At 51.3% G+C, this 15589-nt stretch overlaps 1 protein-coding gene across 1 annotated transcript in view; it reads left to right on the top strand.

Annotated features, from left to right (window-relative positions):
* TBC1D2B (TBC1 domain family member 2B) overlaps window positions 1-13137 on the top strand; it is an 84018-nt gene extending 70881 nt beyond the window's left edge. Inside the window, 3 exon segments of the mRNA XM_007470032.1 lie at window positions 6436-6621; window positions 8852-8973; window positions 12942-13137. Coding sequence (XP_007470094.1) covers window positions 6436-6621; window positions 8852-8973; window positions 12942-13137 — 504 coding nt within the window.
* Window positions 13138-15589: the final 2452 nt, after the last annotated feature.

Here is a 15589-nt window from a genome sequence, read left to right as displayed (position 1 = left end):
CCCCGCCTTCTGGGCAGAGCCCAGCCTCCTTCCACACCCTGGCCTGCCCGTCTGCTGGGCTGCTGGGAGCGCAGCATGCCCTGTGATGGAGCCCTTGTCCTCTGGTGGTACGCCATTCTCTGTGTACTTTTGTACACAGTTCCACTACCTAGACGGCATTGCCCCGCTTACCTCCCTAGAAAGCTGCTGCCCAGCCTGAGCTCAAGTGCCCCTTCTTCTGTGATACTTTCCCGCCTTCCCAAAGCTGACTTCATGGCCCGCTCCCGTTCCCATTGCTCTGGCCCAGGCCTCGGTGACAGTGGTTATCATCCTGGGTCCTCCTGCGTGCTTGCTTGTCTTCCAGCTTAAGGGCTGCAGCCCTGTCTTTCATTTTAGTGTCTCTCGCACCCAGAAGTGAGTGTCTGAATTCACGTGAGCTCTTTGCCCAGGGAAAGGGAGCCCCAGCCCGTTGCTAGCAGCCACACAGCTGCACAAAGCCATGTGAGTGGAGGTATGGTTATCCCCATTTTACTTGGGAGAAAACTGAGGATCAAATCCACTAAGCATCGTGCCTGAGGTGCCACCACGGAGAGCCCAAGCTGGGGTTTGGCCTCAGACATCTGTGGCTCTGGGCCCAAGCTCTCCCCGTGCCCCGCCACTGCCTCTTGGAGTGCTGTGGGAGGACGGCAGGAGGGTGAGCTTTGCCCTTCCTACAGAGCAGGCTTTCCTTTGGGTTCCTGTCCCAGCTACATGGATGTCACCTGATCCCGGAGAAGCCCATCTGGTCTCCCTGTGATCGCTTCACTTTGCTAATTAAACTAGAGATTAGTTTTTGTTAAAATAGTGGGTAAACTAGTAGGAAATGAACAGCAGTGGGAAGAGGCAGCTGGCACAGTCAGGTGCGAATAAAGAGGTCAGTAAGGAAAGTTTTATGTGTTCATGGACACCTGGAAGCTAGTAGCTTCAAAATTTCAGATGGGGGCTTCTCTGGTGGCGCAGTGGTTGAGAGTCCGCCTGCCAATGCAGGGGACACGGGTTCGTGCCCCGGTCCGGGAAGATCCCACGTGCCGCGGAGCGGCTGGGTCCGTGAGCCATGGCCGCTGAGCCTGCGCGTCCAGAGCCTGTGTTCCGCAATGGGAGAGGCCACAACAGTGAGAGGCCTTCGTACCGCAAAAAAAAAAAAAAAAAATTTCAGATGACTCAGTGTTTCTGAATGAGAAGAATGAAGCACTGATCTTTCTTAGTTCCACTGAGGTGTGGTTGAGCACATCAGTGCTCGGTGTGCTCAGTGTGCTTGGGCTCGGGGTTACATGGCCGGGTTGGAAGACAGGCCCTGTCCTGGAGCTGTGGAGCTTGGCCACGTCACTTAACATCTCTGTGCCTCAGTTTCCCTGTCTGTAAGATGAGTGTCATATTCTCATCTTATAGAGTGTCTGAGGTTGAATTCAGATGATGCATTAAAAGAGTTTAATATGCTTAGAACACTGTAAAAACTCAATAAAATTATTATTAATAGTGTTATTACAGGCAGAAGGGGAAGACCTATTTTAAGTATGTGAATTTAAGATAAAATTTGCCTCACATTGTCACATCAGCATAAATGTAAACTCTAAAGAGACATTTTCCCCGACTTTAAGGGTTTTTAGAAAAAATTTTGGTTGCATTGGGTCTTCGTTGCTGTGTGTGGGCTTTCTCTACTTGTGACGAGCGGGGGCTACTCTTGGTTGTGGTGCGAGGGCTTCGCGTTGCAGTGGCTTCTCTTGTTGTGGAGCACAGGCTCTAGGCACACGGGCTTCAGTAGTTGTGGCGTGTGGGCTTCAGTTGCTGTGGCTTGCGGGCTCTACAGCGCAGGCTTAGTAGTTGTGGCACACAGGCTTAGTTCCTCCGTGGCATGTGGGATCTTCCCAGACCAGGGATCGACCCCGTGTCCCCTGCATTGGCAGGTGGATTATATATTTTTGAAACCCCAGAAGTTTAAAGGATATAAATCATAAAATGCAAATGTTAATATATATATCAACGTGTATATATACGTGTGTGTATATATATAAATGCTAACATCAGTATATTTAAAAGAGGATAGATACACAATAATTGACGCATACATACATATATACAGGTGCACGGGAAACTGGTAAGAGTGGTTGACTCTAGGAAGAGAAGCACGAAGGGTCTAAGAGGCAAAGGTGAATAAACGGAATGATCAAATGATCAAACCTAGGCGGGCCTCTCACTGTGGTGGCCTCTCCCCTTGCGGAGCACAGGCTCCGGACGCGCAGGCTCAGCGGCCATGGCTCACGGACCTAGCTGCTCCGCGGCACGTGGGATCTTCCTGGACTGGGGCACGAACCCGTGTCCCCTGCATCGGCAGGTGGACTCTCAACCACTGCGCCACCGGGGAAGCCCGGCAGGTGGATTCTTAACCACTGCGCCACCAGGGAAGTCCCTCCCCCTGACTTTAAAAGTAATAGATGCTCTCTGAAGTTAGGTAATACAGAAATATATATTAAGAAAATGAAAAATCACCTGTTATCCTACCAGCTTGAGAATCACAGTTAGCATTTTGATATATATTTCCTTTTTACTTTTCCCCAATACATTTAGGTATCCAAATTGAGAGACTGATTATCCTGGCTGGTTCACATGACAGCATGAGCATTTTCTCATACAGTTATCTAGCTTTTAACCATCATATTTGGTGGCTGTAATATTCCATTGGGTGAATGGACTTGAGGTATTTAACCATTCTCCTATGATGGACATTGCATAAGACCACTCTTAAAATGCGGATGGCTTTGTGTGTGCAGTCAGCCCCCAGCGCTGTACTTTGCAGATCGCTGTCAGCTGCCTCCTGCCAGAGCCCAGTGCCTGAGCCCCTTAATGCTGCGCTGCAGTCCAGATGCTCAGCAGCATCTGTCAGTTCAGTGCACATTGTGCACCAGGACCTCGCTAGGCGCTGAGGACGCAGAGATGAATACAGTCATTCCACGTCCTCTTGAGCTGAGAGGGGCTGAACAGAGGCCCGAGCAAGTGTCCCTGGCAGCCTGCCCCACGCCAGCCATCTGCCAAGCACCCAGCAGCCTCGAGAACAAGACACCATCTGCCACCTACCTGGGAGGAGAGGTGTGTGCCTCGTGCTTCTCCCATTTCAAGGCCAGCTGACTGGTCCCTTCCTCTCAGGCACTTTCAGCCCAGTCCCTCTGGGCAGAGTGCATCACATCGCCATCTCTTGGTCCAATGGTCAGCTGTCTGTGTCCCTTGCCCGTTTATAACCCCTTAAAAGTAGCACCTTGTCCTGTTGTCTCTTGTCCCCAGCCCTGGCCAGTGCTAAGCATGAAGTGTGTGCAAATATGTAGTTGTTGTTTAAATGTTGAGGGATGGAATAGCACCAGCAGAAAAGAAGACCCATCACTAGTGAGTGATGCTGACCCTGCCCAGTGGGAGGAGCTGGGCTTCCAGGAGAGCTGACCGAAGAAGATGTCCAGGAGTGGCCTGTCATCGTGGCTACCACACATGCACGTGTGGGATACTTTGACAACTTGCCTTTCAGTTGTTGGTCCACCTATCAGAATTTTACAGAGGTGGGGAGTGGATGTGGGTGAGAAGGTGAGAGACTGCTACTTTTTGCGCACTACGGGATGGTTTTATAACTTTTTTAAAAAATAAATGTATTATTTTTGGCTGCACTGGGTCTTCGTTGCTGCACGCGGGCTTTCTCTAGTTTCGGCGAGTGGGGGCTACTCTTCATTGCAGTGCGCGGGCTTCTCACTGTGGTGGCTTCTCTTGTTGCAGAGCACAGGCTCCAGGCACGCGGGCTCAGTAGTTGTGGCTCACGGGCTCTAGAGTGCAGGCTCAGTAGTTGTGGCGCATGGGCTTAGTTGCTCCGTGGCATGTGAGATCTTCCTGGACCAAGGATCGAACCCGTGTCCCCTGCATTGGCAGGTGGATTCTTAATCACTGCGCCACCAGGGAAGTCCTATAACTTCTTATATACTTTTGTTTTTTAAGTCTTCCAAGAAAACTTAATTATACTTCATTTCAGCAAATTTAGATCTTCAAAATTTTGTCTCTTCTAGTCAGAAAGCAAACTGGACAAAAATGTATGTTTCCAACCATGATTCCTGTATTTTATCCTCTGTGCACCCTAGGGTGACTTTACAATGCTTTGAAATCATTTCTGTAAAAAATAATGTTTTTTAGTTTTTTAAGTTACTTTGCCTTTTAAAATTTTAAATTTCAACCAATGATACCTACTTGAACCTATGTAACATTCTTTTTTAAAAAAATTTTTTTGACTATAATGGCTTCTATATTTTTTTTAAAAAGCAAACCTTCCCAAAAGGATAAACAATTGAGATTTTCAAAGTTTTGGATTGTCCTAAAAAAAGGACATTTTAAAATGTCATTTTAACATTTATCTAGATTGTTTTTAGTTATTTTAATATCCCAGTAATCCCAAGAATCATCACATCTTCTATCTTATCTTGACTGATATGCAGGTGAAAGTTTGGCAGGTTTCTCTGGAATCCATTCCTAGGAGTAGACTTGCTGTAGGGTGAGGCTTCCTGTTTCCTGGGTGTTGCCGGATTGCTCTCCTAAATGGTTGTACCGGTTCCCACTCCCCTCACAGTGTACCATTCAGGGAACACTAAGGAGGTGATATACTTCCCGTGCAGCTGGCTCTTCCTCACTGCGCTCTCGTTCCTGGACGGCCTGGCTTTGGCCCATTGTGCATCTGTGGCTTGCTTTCCTCTGCCGGTCTCTTTCTTTCTCACGGTTTCACCACTCACCTAAGGTGACCTCACTCCACCCAGGCCCTGGAGCCTCAGCCTCGGGCCTCTGGTGGGCTGCAGTTACCCTGCTGCACATGCCCCTCGGGCACCAGCATGTCCCAGTCTCCCCCAGCCCAGCCCTCATTCCTATGATCCGGCCTCAGGGGACCACACTCTGCCCTCTCCATCCATGCCCCTGTGGGAAGGCTGTGTATTCTGAGCACCCCTCTTCCTGACCTCTGACAGCAGAGGGGTCCGTGGGTTCATACAGACTTTACCTCTACACAGTTCTGATCCAGCTGCCCCTCTCCTCCCACCACCTTTCCTTGGTTCAGATTTTCATCACCTCTGCCCCGGGTGTGGTGGGGCCTCCATGGGGCCTTGCTTCCCCTTCAGCTTGGCCCCCTGTTTCAGGTGGAGACATGGATCTAAAGTACAAATCCAACCACATCACTCTCCTGCTTAAAGCCTCTTAGCGCTTCCCCTTCGTTGCCTGCTGCGTTTTTCAAACATGAGTAATCGGTATTGGCACTAGCTTTTTTTTTTTTCATCAAATTAAGATGAATAGAGTAGAACTGAGGCATCAAAATGTGTGCTGCTTTGTGAGGTTAAGTATTGTTTGTGAGTTTATTTCTCTTCTGTGCACACAGACTAGGTGATGGCTGATGTATATTTTCTTGTGGGTCACAGACAAAGGCTGGAAAAGCCCCAGGCCTGTAGGTGAGGTCTGCCCCTCAGGGACCTGGTGCTTCTGCCGGGCTGAGCTGCGTCCTTCTCACCCCTTCTGCCCAGAATCCTGTGCTTCCACCGCAGGGCTGTTCTCCAGGCTTGGCTGGGACCCTCCGGGGCTCTGTAATGCTCTGTAAACACATCTTTACCGAGCCCTGGTGGCCACAGCTATCCTAACAGCCCATACATCTGGCTTCCCCACTCGTCTTCTAGCTTCTGGAGGTCAGGGCTGAACCTGATTCAACTCTCTGCCCAGCACTGGCCCCTGCTTGACACAGAGCATGGAAGGGTAACAGCCACCTATTTTGATATGTGTTTACCTGAGTCTCATGTAATCTTCACAGTAGCCCTGGGAGAGAGAGATCATTAACTGTTTTCCAGATGAGGCACAGAGCTGTCTAGAACATAATCTGCCCAAGGCCACCCAGCTAGAAAGTGGTAGAGCTGAGAACCAAACTCCGGTCCAGCTGACTCTGGAGTCCTTGCTCCCTCACTGCCCCACACAGCCCAATAAATATTTGGTGAATGGATGTGGTGATATCACACTTCCTCTTTGGCCCGGGACTCGGGTATAGGGCCCTTTGCAGCAGCACCCTCTGAATTTCCACGTGGATTAGCAAGACCGACTATACCACCGGCTCTGCAGCAGCCCATTTTCATGGGGCATTTTGAGTACAGGAGTGGCTTTCAGGCCACAGAACCCACCCCCATACCCTGTGGAAAGGATGACAGTCAGGGGGCACTTGGTGAGCACCTGCAGTGTGCAAGGCAGCTGCTTCTCGGGCTCACCCCAGAGTGGGTGTAGAGCAGTCCACTCTGGGGTGAGCCCGCCACGCATTTGGAACGGCTGCGCTGCTGTGTGTTGTGATGGGCCTGCAGCCCCTCCGGGGCCCCGGATGGGCTGCTCAGTGCAGTGGCAGCCCCCATACGCTTCTCCCCTTTGCTCCCTCTCCAGGTGGACCAGCGGGTGTTCAGAGACCTCATGAGTGAGAAGCTGCCTCGACTGCATGCCCACTTTGAACAGTACAAAGTAGACTACACCCTCATCACGTTCAACTGGTTTCTGGTGGTGTTTGTGGATAGCGTCGTTAGTGACATCCTCTTTAAAATATGGGACTCTTTCCTTTACGAGGGACCAAAGGTGGGTCTGCTTGCTGCATGACTCCACGGGCAGTGGCAGTGGCAGCAGAGTGGCCGGCTTAGCTGGGACGCATGAAGGGTGCCGAGGGGCAGAGTGATCCCAGCACCAGGTGCTGCTGGAGGTGGGTCTGGGGTCGCAGGAAACTGCAGTCATTTGCTCATTTTTCAGAAACACTGAGTCTCTGCCAAACCCTGTGCCAGGCATGGGGGCTTTGATGGTTTGCAGTCTGAGCCTCAACTTCTGTCAAACAGATGGCGGTATTATCCCCACTGTATGGATGAGGACGTAGAGGCCCAGAGTAGACAGAGGATCAGGGGCAGACTCAGGGGGCCAACTTCAGAGCCCTACTGCCCACAAGCCTCCCACCCAGTCTGTTTTATGTTTTAAAAAAATCAGTTTGTGAGTAACACATGATAAACTCAGATCATATAACTAAGGGCGTGCAGTAGAAAAGAGATCCCCAGTCTCCTAGCCGTTCTTCTCAATGTACTGTATCTTTTTTTCAAGGTGTTTTATGTATATCTAAAATATGTTTTTTGAATTTATTATTTATTGGCGATAGTTTCATATCAGGGCATATAGATCTGGCTCTTTTTTTATTTTTTTTTTTTAACTTCTTTTTTGGGGTATAATTGCTTTACAATGGTGTGTTAGTTTCTGCTTTATAACAAAGTGAATCAGTTATACATATATATATGTTCCCATATCTCTTCCCTCTTTGTCTCCCTCCCTCCCACCCTCCCTATCCCACCCCTCCAGACAGCCACAAAGAACCGAGCCGGTTTCCCTGTGCCATGCGGCTGCTTCCCACTGGCTATCTACCTTACGTTTGTTAGTATATATATGTCCATGTCTCTCTCTCGCCCTAACACACCTCACCCTTCCCCCTCCCCATATCCTCAAGTCTGTTCTCCAGTAGGTCTCTGTCTTTATTCCTGTTTTACCCCTAGGTTCTTCATAACATTTTTTTTTCTTAAATTCCATATATATGTGTTAGCATACGGTATTTGTCCTTCTCTTTCTGACTTACTTCACTCCGTATGACAGACTCTAGATCTATCCACCTCATTACAAATAGCTCAATTTCGTTTCTTTTTATGGCTGAGTAATATTCCATTGTATATATGTGCCACATCTTCTTTATCCATTCATCCGACGGATAAACTCTGCATAGTATCTCCTTCTGCAGATGAACCAGAAATTTACATAACAGTCCCCTGATGATGGACACTTACACTGTTTGCAGTCTTTTGCCACTTCAAACTGTGCTGCCATGACTCTTTATTAATTGTCTTTCTATAGGTGCAAGTGCATCTATAAGTTTAGTCCTAGAAGTGGAAGTTCTAGGTCCAGGGTAAATCCAGAATCAAAGGACCCTGTAGTTTTCATCGAGAATGCCAAATTGCCCTGCGGAAGGGCCTTACCAATTTCTACTCCCACCGGCAAAGTTTCAGTGTGTATATTACCCCACACTCTGTCCAGTACAGTACATTATCAACTTTTTAATCTAGTCTGTCATTATTGAAAGGAATTCTCAACCAGGGCTTAAACAGTGTTCCCTATTGGGCCACAGGTAGGGATGTTAAGAGAAAGATAATCTATTTAAACTCTGTAAATATTGTTTTCTAAATAAGAAAAAGTTCAGGTTGGTGCAAGCCAGCCCATGCCCTTACATGTGGGCGAAGCAATTTGTTCCAAAGCTGCTTGAACTTGCAGGACAACCAGGAGTCCATTCCCTCTGGCCTCAACAGTGACCCAGAAACAAATCAGTAGAAAAAAAAAAAGAAAAATTTATTTTCTTTCACCATATTCAGAAGTCAGAAATTCAGACCCTAGTTTCAGTAGGTGAGATAAAAACTGCCTCTGGAGGTGGAGTTTTCTAAAAGTTTCAGAATCAGAGGACCCTGGTTTTGATTTAAGTTAAAAATTATTTCTAGTTCTGTATAGCTTATTGACTAGAAATGTGAGCTAAATGTGGAAGGATTCCACAAAGATTCTACTCCTTAAGGAAATTTTTGGTTTGGGCTGAAGTGTTGCTGAAAACCACCAAAGAGTTGAAAACTTTTTTCTATTAAGAAAGGCACTGGTGGAAATTGCACCTCAGGTCAAGTGTCTGCCCCAGGGCGGGCCGTGCAGGCTGCTCCCAGGGCCCAGGGAGGCCTTCCATCCCTGGAGCCGGTGCCTGGCCACGGTGCTTCTCTACTCATAGATTTCCCTGTCCTTTCCACAGGTTATCTTCCGCTTTGCCCTGGCACTTTTTAAATACAAGGAAGAGGAGATCCTGAAATTGCAAGATTCAATGTCCATATTCAAGTATCTCCGTTACTTCACTCGCACTATCCTTGACGCTAGGTGAGTCCTTGGGGGAATCCCCAGACGTCCCAGGAGGGCAGGGAACGGACTGTCCCGGCCGTCTCAAACCCAGAGCCTTCCCAGGTGTGCAGTGGTGAGAGAGGGCGCTTCCTCCCAGGGAAAAGGGGGAAAGGAGTGGGAACGCCCAGCGGCCTCCAGAGACTAGGGAGGAACTAAGATGAAAGATGCTTTTATCCTTTATTCAACAAACATAAATCCCAGCAACCAAAGCACATTATTTGTCTAGTGAGCACTTGCTGAGTATCAGCCACACGGCAAGCCCGCTGCCAGGCATTGAGGATGGTAGATGAGGAACAGGCCCTGTCCTTGAAGAACTTGTGGGGAAGTGTTACGGCCTGGTTTGCTCAGAGCTGTGGTGGAGGAAGCCCGGGGATGGGGCAAGTGCCAGAGGAAGGCCGGGTGACCTGGGCCAGGCAGGGCTGGGGGGGAGTGGGCAGCCCGGGCAGAGGGACTCAGGAGCCGTGTGCTCGCAGGGCTGTGGGCGCACGGCGTGTTTGGGGGAACTGCCGCAGTGGCTCGGCCAGGGTGGGGCTGGTGCGGCAGGGATCGAGGCCAGGCGGGAGCAGAGCTGGGCTGTTAAGGCCCTTGTAGACTCTGCCCAGGACCTTGTGCTTCATCCTGAGTGTTGGGAAGTCCCTGCAGGGTTAGACACCAAAAGGACACATCAGGTTGGAGGAGGACTGACAGCAGGAGCCCAGAGGGTCCCGGCGAGAGAGGTGGTAGCCTGCAGCGAGGTGCCCCCAGAGACAGAAAAGAGGGGGCAGATTGAAGGGGGTGGAGAAGGAATTTGAACTTCCAAGTCCCCTGGCTTTCTGGCCTGGGCAGCTGAGCGTTCAGGAATCTCTTCACCCCCTCGCTCCCCAGCCACACACTTTTTGCCTGTTCTGAGCCACCCTCATTGTCCGTGTGTCCCCTGAACTACAGTTGGCAGCTGCTCTGGCCCTGATGACCAAGGCTGGGTTCTCCAGGGGAGTTCTGTGGACCTGCTGCTGATTGGGCAAGTGAGGGCGCACGTCCCTGCGAACCACGCAGGCAGCGCTAACGTTCGCTGTGCCGAGGTGCTGGGAGCTGCCCATACTGCACGGGAATGGATCCCTGCAGCAGACTTGTGGCCTCTTGAAAACCACAGGAGTCCTTTGACTGAGAAACATTTGGAGCTTATTAATGTTTTTCAAACTCTGTTGACTGCCACCCATAATAAGAACATTTTATCTCACAACCTAGGACACACATACTGGAGTGTATATAACTGAAACAAAAGAATTTGTTGAAATATTTCCAGTGCTTGCCAAAGATCTGTGCTGTACCCTCTGATAGATTTTCTAAATACACTGTTTATTGCATATTTAAAATGCTCGTCATGACTCACTCAATTGATTCCTTGATCCACTGATGGGTGACAACCTACTTGACAAACACCAGTTGCCCACCCCGCCCCCCATGATGCTCACTTGACGGGGAGGGAGGGCTTCTCTCCTTGGCTGAGGTAGGGAGAGGTGGTTGGGCAGCATCCAGGCCTCTGGTCAGCCAGGAGGGGCTGAGGGCTCCGGTGCTGCAGGAGTCTTGTGGCAGGAGAGCGTGTGGGGCCGGAGAGGGGGGAAGGAGGACCATTCCCCTGTGGTTCTCTTGAGTGAGGCCAAGGGACCAGGGAGGTGGACGCTGGGAGAAGGTGGACCTGGCTTCCTTGGATGTCACCACTATCGTTAGGATCTTTTACTTGGGAAGTAGATTTTTAAGATGTTTTCAGGCTTATTGCTATATTAACAATAATAGGATATCCAAGAATAATGTTTGCCTGTGAAAGATTGATGCTGAGTCCTGGGGTGAACCTTGAGAGCGTTTGTTAATCTCACATCCGGTCAAGATGACAAGAGTGGCGTTCAGTGAACTTCATTCCAACAGCTAATGCGTGTGGAGGGCATCCTGCTCAGCCCCTAACAGTTTTGTGTGGGTTGTCGGTGCTGCTGGGTGGCAGAGACGCAAGGGGCGGTGGGCCTGGCTGGGATACGGTCCGTCCTGCGCACTCCTGCAGCGCCACCTGGTGAGTGGCTTTTGTGCAGTTTCCCGTCAGTTAGCCGCAGGAAGTCTGCGTCCACTGGACGGAGTTCCCTGTGCGGCGGGATCACCTGTGGGTGTTGTTAGGACTGCAGATGCCCTGGCCCCACTTCTGGACTGGGGTCCCAGTATTTTAATAAGCTCCCCAGACTAGCGGTTCCAAGGAGCGTCGACCTGCAGCGCCCTGATTGGTTCTGTGAGGAGGAGGCAGGCGACTGAGTGAGATGTGGTCAGGGGTGCTGTGCAACAAGATTAGACCCGTCTCTGAATCAGGACCTTCCGGGGCCTCTCACACGCCAGGCGTTGTCTTCTGAACGTAGCTGACACAGGGCACTTTCTCATCTCTTGACCGCACCTGCCAGGCCCGAGGCAGAGCGGTGTGCGGTCCCCCGTGCTGCCCCAGCCTGCGCTGATGGTGGCTGCCTGACGGAGGCAGCGGACAGTATTAATCTAATGCAGTGCTTTCTGTAGCAAGGAAGGGCCTGGACACTTGGATTTCAGGTGTATGGAGCCTGTGACTAATAGCTGTTGAAGAAAAGGGGCTGGTCATGCAGGCCTGGTTCCCAGACCCCAGCCAGCATTTTGTTTCACAGAGACCCACACTGAGTAGGCCTTTCCTGCTCACGAGTTCTAGAACATGCTCTGGGGAGCTCGGCTCTTAAAGCCAGCCTTTCTGACCCTTCACCTCCTTGCAGGAGCATCCTTTGTCTTAGAGTGAAGCATGTCTAAGGTGTGAGTGTTTAAAAATATAAGAGGGAGGGACTTCCCTGGTGGTCCAGTGGCTAAGACTCCGTGTTCCCAGTGCAGATCGACCGGGTTCGATCCCCGGTCAGGGAACTAGATCCCACGTGCCACAGGCAAGACCCGGTGCAGCCAAATAAACAAAATAAATAAAATTTGAAAATGTATGTAAGAGGGAGGGATGCTAAGGGCGTGTACACGTCACAGTAAAGCACCCCACGCGATGGGGCAGCAGCAGGAGCGGTTTGTTTTCTGACAGGCGGGGAGGAAGTCCTGTGACACTGCTGTTTCATCACAGCCTCTCCTGGGTCTGCAAGAGCATCGGGCCTTAGATCCCTGCTGCTGGGGCCGGCAGAAGGGAGGCGGGGGCTTAGTGTGCGAGGAACCGGCTTCTGTGACAACACCAGACGGCCGTGGCTGCCGTGATTAGTGCTGGAAGCCCTTAGCCAGGCCTTGGGCTCTTTCTAGTCCTGTTTTTATTAAACCGCTGGCCAGTGGTTAGGGGCAAGGTCCCGTGATTTTAAAGTATTTACTGTAGATGGGTGCCTTGACCTGGGGATAGTAGGAAACCCACAAACTGCACGTCTCTCCGTAGACTGCGTCTTGACACCTGTCACACCACTGAGTCTGACAGTTGTCCCCAGGTTTGCTCGGGCATCCGTGCATCCATTCACGCCGCGTCAGTCCGTCCAGTGACAGAGCCTTTCTGAGCGCACCCTGCGCCAGACCTCATGCTGGTTCCGAGGACTCAGAGGCACGTGGCCCCCACCATCGCTGAGCAAGTGCCAGACCCCGTCCTTGTGCTCACGGGCAACTTGAGTAACCCCATGTCCAGGAGGCAGCGCCGCTGTTATCTGAATGTACAGATGAGGAATTGGGGGCTGGAAAGGGGGGTCACTTTCCCTTTTCTGTGTCCCATGGGGAGCACGTGGTGGAGCTGTCTGGATCCAGGCCGGCGTTTGGGGGCTGCCCCTGCAGCCTCTGCATGAGCGCTGGCCTCCGAGTGACATATCTACATCAGGCCCTCAGCGTGGTGTCCGGGGTCTGCCTCCCCACACCCCCAGGCCTCCAGGCTGGGCTGAAATGAGTGCTGTGTGTGAGCTCTCGCCTGAGCCCCCCTGATGCTCTGTCTCTGTGCTGTGTCCTGCCAGGAAGCTGATCGGTATCTCCTTTGGGGACCTGAACCCATTCCCCCTGCGCCAGATCCGGAACCGGCGCACCTACCACTTGGAGAAGGTCCGGCTGGAGCTGACGGAGCTGGAGGCCATCCGGGAGGACTTCCTGCGTGACCGGGACACCAGCCCTGACAAGGGCGAGCTGGTCAGCGACGAGGAGGAGGACTCCTGAGTGCCACCCACTCCCAGCCCGTGACGCCGCTCTTCCTGCCTTCACAACCAAAGTGTGCCAAAAGGGTGAACTGCAGAGATGTTTCTGCTCGTTTCAAAGCCAGAATGTAACATCCATGGTCTCTGGAAGTCTGCTGGGCAGATGTCCAAAGCCACACTGCACTTTCTCATTTCCACTCGGGGTGGGGGTCTAATCTGTTTACAGCCATCTTCATGCCGTGGCACATGGTTACTCATATCCCGTCATGATTTCTGCCTGATCAGTGCATCGCTAGGCTTATAGCTGGCAATTTTCAAGAGCCTATTTACAGCATCTGTCAGCTTTGTTGGTGACTGTGCTTAGAAAACCTTACGTGGGCCATCTCCCCTTGTGGTACCTCCTGTACGTAGTGGGCCGTCGTGGGCAATGTTTTAAGCAGTTGCTGTGGAGGGTGCCCACTGCACTTCACACACTCCTGGGCCAGAGTCTGACTGCTTTGGATGGCATAAGGTTGGTGTGAATAAAGGAACTTCCTTAGGAAAGCAAGCACATCCCTTTTTCAGAAACGGCCTATAGAAAGCCCACAGACCTTCTGCTGGTGGCTTCAAGGTGCTGGCCGTGCCCTATTTCTGGGATAGCTTTTGCCCTTCCACACACAGCCTTTCAAATAGTAACTCCCAAACTGCTGGGGGAGGGCCTGGCTCTCCAGACATCACACGCTCACTGTCTGCACGGCTCCACGAGGCTCTGTGCAAACCTCTTATTTCCATCTGAGAGTTGACCCTTGGTTCATTCTACACGTGTGGATGGGATCCCAAGGAAACTGGATCATCATCCTACAGAGCAGGCCCACCCTTGGTTGAGGGGATGGAGGAAGATTTTCTGGGGGTGCTTTGCAGGGCAACGGTGCAGCTGCAGAGTGAATGCTGTTGGGCAGCTGGAAACTGTGGCTTCCTCGGGAACAGCCAGTGTGTCTGGCTGGGACGGCAGGAGGCCGGCTGCCAGGGCCTGGGCTGGGAAGCCTTCACTTGAGGTCAAAGCCTTGGAGAGCCCTCCCAGACGCGTCCCCTCCCCACTGCCACTCAGAGGCATCCTTGTTCTCAGCAAGGATGAGCTGACCTGTGGGGTCACCATTGCTCCCAGTATGTGAGGCTGCCTAGGTAATTCTGGGACTTAGAGCACTACCTTTTTGAAGGCCTGGAAAGAGGCTTTGTGCAAGGAAGGTTATTTTTGCTTAATCACTCTGTGGACCATCCCTGACGTGTAGATACGAGAGAATGTTTCCTGGACAGTATTACTCAAATAGGAAAGAAAATTTTACATGGATTTTTTTACACTACCTGGAAAAAATCGGAAATAATCCTTAGTTGATACAAAACACAGACTATTGAGTGTAATTTGAAGCAGCACTTTTTTCATAAGCATTTTTTTTTTTTTTTTTCTGTCAACCTTCTAGCAGTATCATAGCTAGTATGGCATTTCAGCATACTAGACTAAGCTCAACTTTTCTGTCTTTGGTTAAGCTGGTTAATTCGATTTCTCACTGTGTACAGGGAGCTGGCCTCTGTATGTAGCCAAAAGCCTTTGTCTGTTTTCAGGTGTCAAAAACATATTTTATCATCGTTTTGGTCTTTGGGAGCAGCTGTTTGAGGCCTGCCGTTTTCAGGAAGTTGCCTTGAGTCGGGCTGCAGCCTCGCCACTCTGCACAGACGCCCGCAGGACCACTGGGGCCGCTGGAGACCGCCTCCCGGCCCTCACCTCCCACACCTGCTGTCAGCCTAGCGGCCAGCAGCCCAGGAGGTGCAGTAGGAATGGGCTTGGGGCCCCACAGGTCACTTTAGTTTCCCAGCTGATTTCCCCGTGGAACTGCTGTGTCCTGTGGGCTAAAATGCTGCCTTTAGGCATATGCTTGTTTTGTCTGTTCTGCCTTGAAAAGACTCATCTTAAAAGCACCTGAATTGGGCCCAGGGACCAGCTGTGTGTGGCCGATGTCAGCCGTGCCCTGAGTGGTGGTGGCGTGTTAGTATTTCCAGGCTGTTAACATCAGTGGTCAGGCAGTGGGCATGGGAGAGCAGAGAGAGAGATTGTGGAGGAAGTGGACCAGGAACCCTTGCTAGGAGGTTCTCCTCTCTGGAATAAAGCGCTAGGTGTCTAGAGGGTGGGAGAGGGAATGCTTGGCCCGATTCCAGACTGGGGACGGGATGGAGCTGATTCCTTCCTCCAGAACTGTAGGGTTTGGTCCCACTATTTTGAGCCAACGCTTCCCCTCTCCTTGTGCTGTTGAGGAAAGAGCTGCTCTGTACCCTCCAGTGCCTCCCCTGCTGGTCCCATGGGGAGGGCCCTTCTGACAGGTGCTAGCCCGGGGTGGGGCAGCCTCCAGCCTGCTTCCCAGGCACACACACCAAGGCCAAGGGGAGCCGTGCTCATCACACCAGGTGGGAACTGCCAGCTTTCACGTTGGTGAGTTGTTTTG

Source organism: Lipotes vexillifer, unplaced genomic scaffold (genome assembly GCF_000442215.2).
Source record: "Lipotes vexillifer unplaced genomic scaffold, Lipotes_vexillifer_v1.1 scaffold1484, whole genome shotgun sequence".
Classification (NCBI taxonomy): Eukaryota; Metazoa; Chordata; class Mammalia; order Artiodactyla; family Lipotidae; genus Lipotes; species Lipotes vexillifer.
The sequence above is the reverse complement of the archived record's forward strand: the minus strand, read 5'-3'. Positions and strand labels throughout refer to the sequence as shown.